Source organism: Zeus faber, assembly GCF_960531495.2.
Source record: "Zeus faber genome assembly, chromosome: 11".
Lineage (NCBI taxonomy): Eukaryota > Metazoa > Chordata > Actinopteri > Zeiformes > Zeidae > Zeus > Zeus faber.
In genome coordinates, this window is record NC_137205.1 from 33239323 (window position 1) to 33249322 (window position 10000).

Below are 10000 nucleotides of genomic sequence, written 5' to 3' on the forward strand. Positions count from 1 at the left end.
GGCTGCCCCTGACCAGAGACTTTCTAGTTGAGTATTAGTCGTCAGATCAAGCGATTTGTCAACTAATCTCTGCATGTTTATGATATTAATTTCATTATTTAAATACATGTTTTTAAGGCATCAGAAGATGGTTTGAGCTCCACAGCTGAGAAACAATGTTATAACAACTATTGTTAACTCTATGAAAAATTACAGATAAAAGCAAAACCTTTCAAATATACATTTCATTTACAAGCAGGCTGCCGCAAACATTAAAAGCTGTAATTATTATTTAATAATTTTAAATGTAATTATTCTTATGCAATTATTTGTATGTAATTATTCTTATTAAATGATTCTTGTTAAATTATTCTTATGTAATTATTCTTATTTAATTATTCTTCTGAATGTGTCGGAACAACCAGCAAAGAGAATAAACCTTTATTTGTATTTAAATGTGTTTCAAATTAAAAGCCTCTTCGGTTTGAGGGTTCATTTCGGGTGTTTATATCTGGCACATTGTCGTTGCAGTATTGTGAGGATCGACGGGGGCGCAGCAGAGAGACAGTACTGTGTGAAGCAGGAAGTAGGTCACCAACACCATGCTAGACAGCAAACATGGCTCCACGCGCAGAATCTGAGTTTGTGTTGAGGAGCTGTTCACGGTTCTTGAACCGACACAAACTTTGAAAGGAGGCAAGGAGGCGAGGAGGAAAGGAAGCAAGGAGACAAGGAGGTGTTCTGTATGCAGCCTGTTCCATGCAGAGACAGTAGAGGGGGTTGGAACCCGTGTCCTGATCAGCATTTTATTACAGAGGAGCTGACTGAGAGGAATGCAGTCACGACGTGGAACCATTGTCCCTCGTTGCAAGACTGCAAATAAACAGTCATTCGAACCTAATTTGTGAAGTGAACTCTGCAACAACAAAATCACCAAACCTGCCTGAACTGTTTGACTGTTAAGCCGTTTGACTGCTTAGCCTTGGGACTGTTTGACTGCTTAGCCTTGTGACTGTTTGGCTGTTTAGCCATTTGACTGCTTAGCCGTGTGACTGACTGTTTAGCCTTGTGACTGCTTAGCCGTGTGACTGTTTGACTGCTTAGTCTTGTGACTGTTTGGCTGCTTAGTCTTGTGACTGTTTGGCTGCTTAGCCGTTTGACTGTTAGCCTTGTGACTGTTTGGCTGCTTAGCCTTGTGATTGTTTGGCTGCTTAGCCGTTTGACTGTTTGGCTGCTTTGGCTTGTGACTGTTTGGCTGCTTAGCCTTGTGACTGTTTGGCTGCTTAGTCGTTTGACTGTTTGGCTGCTTAGTCGTTTGACTGTTTAGCCGTTTGACTGCTCAGCCTTGTGACTGTTTGACTGCTTAGCCGTTTGACTGTTTAGCTGTTTGACTGCCTAGCCTTGTGACTGTTTGACTGCTTAGCCTTGTGACTGTTTGGCTGCTTAGCCGTGTGACTGTTTGGCTGCTTAGGCTTGTGAATGTTTGGCTGCTTAGCCTTGTGACTGTTTGGCTGCTTAGCTAATTGACTGTTTGGCTGCTTAGCTGATTGACTGTTTGACTGCTTAGCCTTGTGACTGTTTGACTGCTTAGCCTTGTGACTGTTTAGCCTTGTGACTGTTTAGCCTTGTGACTGTTTGGCTGTTTAGCCGTTTGGCTGTTTAGCCGCTTAGCCTTGTGACTGTTTGGCTGCTTAGCCTTGTGACTGATTGGCTGCTTAGCCTTGTGACTGATTGGCTGCTTAGCCTTGTGACTGTTTGGCTGCTTAGTTGTTTGACTGTTTGGCCGTTTAGCCGTTTGACTGCTTAGCCTTGTGACTGTTTGGCTGGTTAGCCTTGTGACTGTTTGGCTGCTAAGCCGTTTGACTGCTTAGCCTTGTGACTGTTTGACTGCTTAGCCGTGTGACTGTTTGACTGCTTAGCCGTGTGACTGCTTAGCCTTGTGACTGTTTGGCTGCTTAGCCTTGTGACTGTTTGGCTGCTTGGCCTTGTGACTGTTTGTCTTCTTAGCCTTGTGACTGTTTGTCTGCTTAGCCTTGTGACTGTTTGACTGCTTAGCCTTGTGACTGTTTGACTGCTTAGCCGTTTGACTGTTTGACTGCTTAGCCTTGTGACTGTTTGACTGCTTAGCCTTGTGACTGTTTGACTGCTTAGCCTTGTGACTGTTTGACTGCTTAGCCTTGTGACTGTTTGGCTGTTTAGCCGTTTGACTGCTCAGCCTTGTGACTGTTTGACTGGTTAACCTTGTGACTGTTTGGCTGCTCAGCCTTGTGGCTGTTTGGCTGCTTAGCCTTGTGAATGTTTGGCTGCTTAGCCTTGTGACTGTTTGGCGGCTTAGCTAATTGACTGTTTGGCTGCTTAGCTGATTGACTGTGTGACTGCTTAGCCTTGTGACTGTTTGACTGCTTAGCCTTGTGACTGTTTAACTGTTTAGCCGTTTGACTGCTTAGCCTTGTGACTGTTTAGCCTTGTGACTGTTTAGCCTTGTGACTGTTTGGCTGTTTAGCTGTTTGGCTGTTTAGCCGCTTAGCCTTGTGACTGTTTGGCTGCTTAGCCTTGTGACTGATTGGCTGCTTAGCCTTGTGACTGTTTGGCTGCTTAGCCGTGTGACTGTTTGGCTGCTAAGCCGTTTGGCTGTTTAGCCCTTTGACTGTTTGACTGCTTAGCCGTGTGACTGTTTGGCTGCTAAGCCGTTTGGCTGCTTCGCCGTTTGACTGCTTAACCTTGTGATTGTGTGACTGCTTAGCCTTGTGACTTTGACTGCTTAGCCGTTTGGCTACTTAGCCGTTTAGCCGTTTGACTGCTTAGCCTTGTGACTGTTTGGCTGGTTAGCCTTGTGACTGTTTGGCTGCTAAGCCGTTTGACTGCTTAGCCTTGTGACTGTTTGACTGCTTAGCCTTGTGACTGTTTGACTGCTTAGCCGTGTGACTGTTTGACTGCTTAGCCTTGTGACTGTTTGTCTGCTTAGCCTTGTGACTGTTCTGCTGTTTAGCCGTTTGACTGTTTAGCCGTTTGACTGGTTGTTTAGCCATTTGACTGTTTGGCTGCTTAGCCGTTTGACTGCTAAGCCTTGTGACTGTTTGGCTGCTTAGCCGTTTGACTGTTTAGCCGTTTGACTGTTTGACTGCTTAGCCTTGTGATTGTTTGACTGCTTAGCCTTGTGACTGTTTGGCTGCTTAGCCTTGTGACTGTTTGGCTGCTTAGCCGTTTGACTGTTTGACTGCTTAGCCTTGTGACTGTTTGACTGTTTAGCCGTTTGACTGTTTGACTGCTTAGCCTTGTGATTGTTTGACTGCTTAGCCTTGTGACTGTTTGACTGCTTAGCCTTGTGACTGTTTGACTGCTTAGCCTTGTGACTGTTTGACTGCTCAGCCTTGTGACTGTCTCTGCTCAGCCTTGTGACTGTTTGGCTGCTTAGCCGTTTGACTGTTTAGCTGTTTGACTGCTTAGCCTTGTGACTGTTTGACTGCTTAGCCGTGTGACTGTTTGACTGCTTAGCCTTGTGACTGTTTGGCTGCTTAGCCTTGTGACTGTTTGGCTGCTTAGCCTTGTGACTGTTTGGCTGCTTGACTGCTTAGCCTTGTGACTGTTTGGCTGCTTAGCCGTGTGACTGTTTGGCTGCTAAGCCGTTTGGCTGTTTAGCCCTTTGACTGTTTGACTGCTTAGCCTTGTGACTGTTTGGCTGCTTAGCCTTGTGACTGTTTGGCTGCTTAGCCGTTTGACTGTTTGGCTGCTTAGCCTTGTGACTGTTTAGCCGTTTGGCTGTTTAGCCTTGTGACTGTTTAGCCGTTTGGCTGTTTAGCCTTGTGACTGTTTGACTGTTTAGCCGTTTGACTGCTTAGCCTTGTGACTGTTTGGCTGCTTAGCCGTTTGACTGTTTGACTGCTTAACCTTGTGATTGTTTGACTGCTTAGCCTTGTGACTTTGACTGCTTAGCCGTTTGGCTGCATAGCCGTTTGACTGTTTGGCTGCTTAGCCGTTTGAATGTTTGGCTGCTTAGCCTTGTGACTGTTTAGCCGTTTGGCTGTTTAGCCTTGTGACTGTTTGACTGCTTAGCCGTTTGACTGCTTAGCCTTATGACTGTTTGGCTGCTTAGCCTTGTGACTGTTTGGCTGCTAAGCCTTGTGACTGTTTAGCTGTTTGGCTGTTTAGCCTTGTGACTGTTTAGGCGTTTGGCTGTTTAGCCTTGTGACTGTTTAGCCATTTGACTGCTTAGCCTTGTGACTGTTTGACTGCTTAGCCGTTTGGCTGCTTAGCCTTGTGACTGTTTGGCTGCTTAGCCTTGTGACTGTTTGGCTGCTTAGTCTTGTGACTGTTTGGCTGCTTAGCCTTGTGACTGTTTAGCCGTTTGACTGTTTGACTGCTTAGCCTTGTGACTGTTTAGCCGTTTGAATGTTTAGCCTTGTGACTGTTTGGCTGCTTAGTCGTTTAACTGTTTAGCCGTTTGACTGTTTGACTGCTAAGCCGTTTGACTGTTTGGCTGCTTAGCCGTTTGACTGTCTGACTGCTTAGCCGTGTGACTGTTTGGCTGCTTAGCCATTTGACTGTTTGGCTGCTTAGCCATTTGACTGTTTGGCTGCTTAGCCTTGTGACTGTTTGGCTGCTTAGCCTTGTGACTGTTTGGCTGCTTAGCCTTGTGACTGTTTGGCTGTTTAGCCGTTTGACTGTTTAGCCTTGTGACTGTTTGGCTGTTTAGCCGTTTGACTGTTTGACTGTTTAGCCTTGTGACTGTTTGATTGTTTAGCCGTTTGACTGTTTGGCTGTTTAGCCGTTTGACTGGTTGACTGCTTAGCCGTGTGACTGTTTGACTGCTTAGCCATTTGACTGTTTGGCTGCTTAGCCTTGTGACTGTTTGGCTGTTTAGCCGTTTGACTGTTTGACTGTATAGCCATGTGACTGTTTGGCTGTTTAGCCGTTTGACTGTTTGGCTGTTTAGCCGTTTCACTGTTTAGCCTTGTGACTGTTTGGTTGTTTAGCCGTTTGACTGTTTGGCTGTTTAGCCGTTTGACTGGTTGACTGCTTAGCCGTGTGACTGTTTGACTGCTTAGCCATTTGACTGTTTGGCTGCTTAGCCTTGTGACTGTTTGGCTGTTTAGCCGTTTGACTGTTTGACTGTATAGCCATGTGACTGTTTGGCTGTTTAGCCGTTTGACTGTTTGGCTGTTTAGCCGTTTCACTGTTTAGCCTTGTGACTGTTTGGTTGTTTAGCCGTTTGACTGTTTGGCTGTTTAGCCGTTTGACTGGTTGACTGCTTAGCCGTGTGACTGTTTGACTGCTTAGCCATTTGACTGTTTGGCTGCTTAGCCTTGTGACTGTTTGGCTGTTTAGCCGTTTGACTGTTTGACTGTATAGCCATGTGACTGTTTGGCTGTTTAGCCGTTTGACTGTTTGGCTGTTTAGCCGTTTCACTGTTTAGCCTTGTGACTGTTTGGTTGTTTAGCCGTTTGACTGTTTGGCTGTTTAGCCGTTTGACTGGTTGACTGCTTAGCCTTGTGACTGTTTGGCTGTTTAGTCTCTGAATTAAAGATCATGGTGGACGTGGACGTGGACTTTGAATGTCTCATGTGCTTTGTGCTGTGGATCATGTCAGAACTGAAGGAGCACAACACTCGTCTCCCATCGCTTCCCTGCATTTCCAGGCTCTGCTCGACCTCCAGCAGGTCCCAGCACCAACCCCCGGTGACATCATTTGCACCACCCGCTGCCTCACGCTTGGGGCGGGTTTAAACCTTGAGACTCTGCTTGTTGAATGACCTTCGGTTGACTACGTGGGGGCAGCCCTAGTCTGTCTCTCTGTATATCTGTCTGTCTGACTGAATACATCTCACATTACATTTCACTGCATATATGTATGAAAGTATGTATATGTATGTGATGAATAAACCTCTTGAATCTTGAATAGTGAGACGCGTGCGCGGCGGGTGCGGTGCCTGCCTTGCGGTCGTGGTGGCGCAGGCCTCCGTCCCGGTTGAGGAACATGACTTTGTGCGGCTGCAGCGCTCTGCAAATGGCCGCCGTCACCTCGGTGGCGTCCAGCGTCTGCGAGCGGCCGGAGCGGTCGCTGCCGACCGGACAGAGCAGCGGGATGGAGCCGCCGTCCAGGATCCACTGCAGCAGGCCCGTCTCCACGGCAACTACGGCTGCAGCCGCACTAGGGACGCCACAGGAACCAAGAGGTTAGCAACACCACCGGCACTTAAGATGCAGCACTGACAGGACGTAGCTCCTCACACAAAACACTCAACAGGAGGATTCTGAAAGAACCAGGATGTTTTATCCTGTTTTCCATTCATCCACGCTACCTCCATCATCAACCCTCCCTACCTCCATCATCAACCCTCCCTACCTCCATCATCCATCCTCCCTACCTCCATCATCCATCCTCCCTACCTCCATCATCAACGCTCCCTACCTTCATCAATCCATCCTCTGCCGGCTCCACCAGCCCTCCCTCCCTCTATCCATCCTCCCTACCTCCATCCATTCTTCCTCCCTACCTCCATCCATCCTCCACCGGCTCCGCCAGCCCTCCCTCCATCCATCCTCCCTACCTCCATCCATCCTCCCTACATCCATCCATCCTCCCTCCCTCCCTCATCCATCCATCCTCCCTACCTCCCTCCATCCATCCATCCATCCTCCCTACCTCCATCCATCCTCCCTACCTTCATCCATCCTCCCGACCTCCCTCCATTCATCCATCCTCCCTACCTCCATCCATCCTCCCTACCTCCCTCCATCCATCCTCCCTACCTCCCTCCCTCCATCCATCCATCCACCCTCCCTACCTCCATCCATCCATCCATCCTCCCTACCTCCACCCATTCCCCCTCTCTACCTCCATCCCCCCTCCCTACCTCCCTCCATCCTCCCTCCCTCACTACCTCCATCCATCCATTGTCCCTCACTACCTCCATCGTCCCTCACTACCTCCATCCATCCATCCATCCATCCATCGTCCCTCACTACCTCCATCCATCGTCCCTCACTACATCCATCATCCCTCACTACCTCCCTCCATCCATCCATCGTCCCTCACTACCTCCCTCCATCCATCCATCATCCCTCACTACATCCATCGTCCCTCACTACCTCCCTCCATCCATCCATCGTCCCTCCCTACCTCCCTCCATTCATCATCCCTCACTACCTCCCTCCATCCATCCATCGACCCTCCCTACCTCCATCCATCCATCCTCCCTACCTCCATCCATCCTCCACCGGCTCCGCCAGCCCTCCCTCCATCCATCCTCCCTACCTCCTTCCATCCATCCTCCCTACCTCCATCCATCCATCCTCCCTCCCTCCATCCATCCTCCCTCCATCCATCCATCCTCCCTCCATCCATCCTCCCTCTATCCATCCTCCCTACCTCCCTCCATCCTCCCTACCTCCATCCTCCCTCCCTCCATCCTCCCTCCCTCCCTCCATCCCCCCTCACTACCTCCTTCCATCCATCCATCCATCGACCCTCCCTACCTCCATCCATCCATCGACCCTCCCTACCTCCATCCATCCATCGACCCTCCCTACCTCCATCCATCCATCGACCCTCCCTACCTCCATCCATCCATCGACCCTCCCTAACTCCATCCATCATCCCTCACTACCTCCCTCCATCCATCGTCCCTCATTACCTCCCTCCATCCATCGTCCCTCACTACCTCCCTCCCTCCATCCATCGTCCCTCATTACCTCCCTCCATCCATCGTCCTTCACTACCTCCCTCCCTCCATCCATCGTCCCTCACTACCTCCCTCCCTCCATCCATCGTCCCTCACTACCTCCCTCCATCCATCGTCCCTCACTACCTCCCTCCATCCATCGTCCCTCACTACCTCTCTCCATCCATCCATCATCCCTCACTACCTCCCTCCATCCATCCATCGACTGTCCCTACCTCCATCCATCCATCGACCCTCCCTAACTCCATCCTCCCTACCTCCATCATCAACCCTCCCTACCTCCATCCATCCATCGTCCCTCACTACCTCCCTCCCTACCCCCATCCACCCTCCCTACCTCCATCCATCCTCCCTTCCTACCTCCATCCAGCCATCTATCCTCCCTCACCTGTTCCCGTGGGGGGGCTCCGTCAGGCTGAGCAGAGCCTCCGCAGAGAAGAACGGTAGCACGGTGGCTGAATGTTCCTGCAGAGCCTCCGTCAGCAGCTGGCACTGCTCCACCAGGAGGCCGCGCCTCCCTGCGGCCCCGCCCTCCGCCGTCTCCGCCAGCCCTAACACCACCACCGGTTTCATGTCCATCCGCTGCAGGAAGGAGAGGCCGAACGCCAAACTGTGCACCATCTCCCGGCTCTGGAACACCGAGGGGTCCACCTGGTACACACACACACACACACACACAAACAACCTTATTAATAATTTGAGGATATTTTGGGGACTAACGGTAGATTATTTACTGAAATAGATTTCTTTACAGTTACACAGGATTCCAGATCATAATAGTCTCAGATCAGGATATTGATATTATATCCATATATGGCCTTTAAAACAGAATATAATTATAAAATTACTGAGAAGCTAATCTAACATCTGCTTTAGGGTTTGCTGTAAGGTAGGTAGCCAAGTGAGATTGTACTGCAGTAATACTACAGTGAAACTACATAGTACTACAGTACATTCTTGCTGGAGTAAGGACCAGGACCAAGCTGGTCCATGGCTCAGATCACTGAACTGTTCACACCACACGTTCTGTCTTGTGATCAGGAATCTAGAAGTCGTTGTGGTATCACACTTCATGACTGATCAGTGACAGGGGCCACAGGGGGCAACAGGCGGCACAATTTACAACATCTACTAATGTGACATGGTGACGCGGTGGCACAGTGAGTTGCACTGCTGCCTCACAGCAAGAAGGTCTTGGTTCGATTCCTGTCTGGGGCGCTGTTGGCACCGGTTACGACAGTAAAGACTCCCACAAAACACATGGGGTTTCCTCCATGTGACATCAGTCAGGAAGCAGGAGGGTGTAGTTGTATGCTGCTACTGGTTAAAAGGAGAGTGTGTGTCTTTCAACAGGAGGAATCAGTCCATCATGTCTCCAAGCTACATGTCACCAAAACACACCAGAAGTGACACCGGAAATGATGCCATACCATACGTGGGACAGGATTATTTGTGTTTTATTAGATTCTTGATCACTGTAAAATAAAAACAAGACAAACAAATAAAGCAAGATTTAAATAAGAAATTGATTAAAACCCTAGAGAATAAAAGTAAAATAGGTATGTTGTGTGTTTCTGGCTGCTGCTCCGTGTACTCTCACTCTCCTTCCCCGGAACCAGCTTACACTCCATCCAGCTCCATCCAGCTCCATCACAAATCATTCATGTTTAAACCCCGTTTAACGTCACTCAACCCTGTTCAACTCCATCCAACTCTGTTAAGCATCATTAATGTTTAAATCCCGATAAAGATCGTTAAACATCGTTAAACTCCGTTGAACTTTAAAATCCGTTAAACATCATTCATGTTAAAATCCCGATAAACTCCGTTAAACTCTTTAACCGTTACTACCGACCCGTTGGGTCACGGTCAGCTCGTCATGGGGGTCAGCTGCCCCCGTCCCTATCCCTGACACGGGGTTCGGCTCATGGGGGTCAGCTACCCCTAACTCTACCCCGGGGCTCCATACCTCCAGGACTGCGAAGGCCGGGGCCTGGCCCGTCGTGGCCCTCTGGAACTGGGTGAGCCAGTAGCGGGCCTCCCGCGGGTCCCCGCCCACCTCGCTGAGGAAGGCCTTCACGTCCCGGTAGATGAGGCTCCGGGTGGACCGCTCCGGGGCCGCCAGGGGCCCGGGGAGCTCCTGCTGTGCCGGAGCCGCGGCCTTGCTTCCTTTCCCCGCCGGGCTGGAGCTCCCCGTCCTCCGCTGCGGGAGCCCCGGGCCGGCGGCGGAGCACCAGAGCCTCCCGGCCAGCACCGCGGCCCGGCACCCGGAGCTGCTGCGCGTCGCCGTGGTCATGTCGGCCGGCACTGCGCTGCAGTGCGGGTCGGGGCTCGGGGCA

At 50.1% G+C, this 10000-nt stretch overlaps 1 protein-coding gene across 1 annotated transcript in view; it reads right to left on the reverse strand.

Annotated features, from left to right (window-relative positions):
• Positions 1 to 10000, reverse strand: part of nags (N-acetylglutamate synthase) — a 17248-nt gene that overhangs the window by 7219 nt on the left and 29 nt on the right. The window contains exons 1-3 of the mRNA XM_080010157.1: positions 9631 to 10000; positions 8050 to 8312; positions 5911 to 6127 (exon numbers count right to left, since the gene is read on the reverse strand). The exon at positions 9631 to 10000 is cut by the window's right edge and continues 29 nt beyond it. Coding sequence (XP_079866283.1) covers positions 5911 to 6127; positions 8050 to 8312; positions 9631 to 9957 — 807 coding nt within the window. The 5' untranslated portion in view covers positions 9958 to 10000. The remainder of the gene's footprint in view (positions 1 to 5910; positions 6128 to 8049; positions 8313 to 9630) is intronic.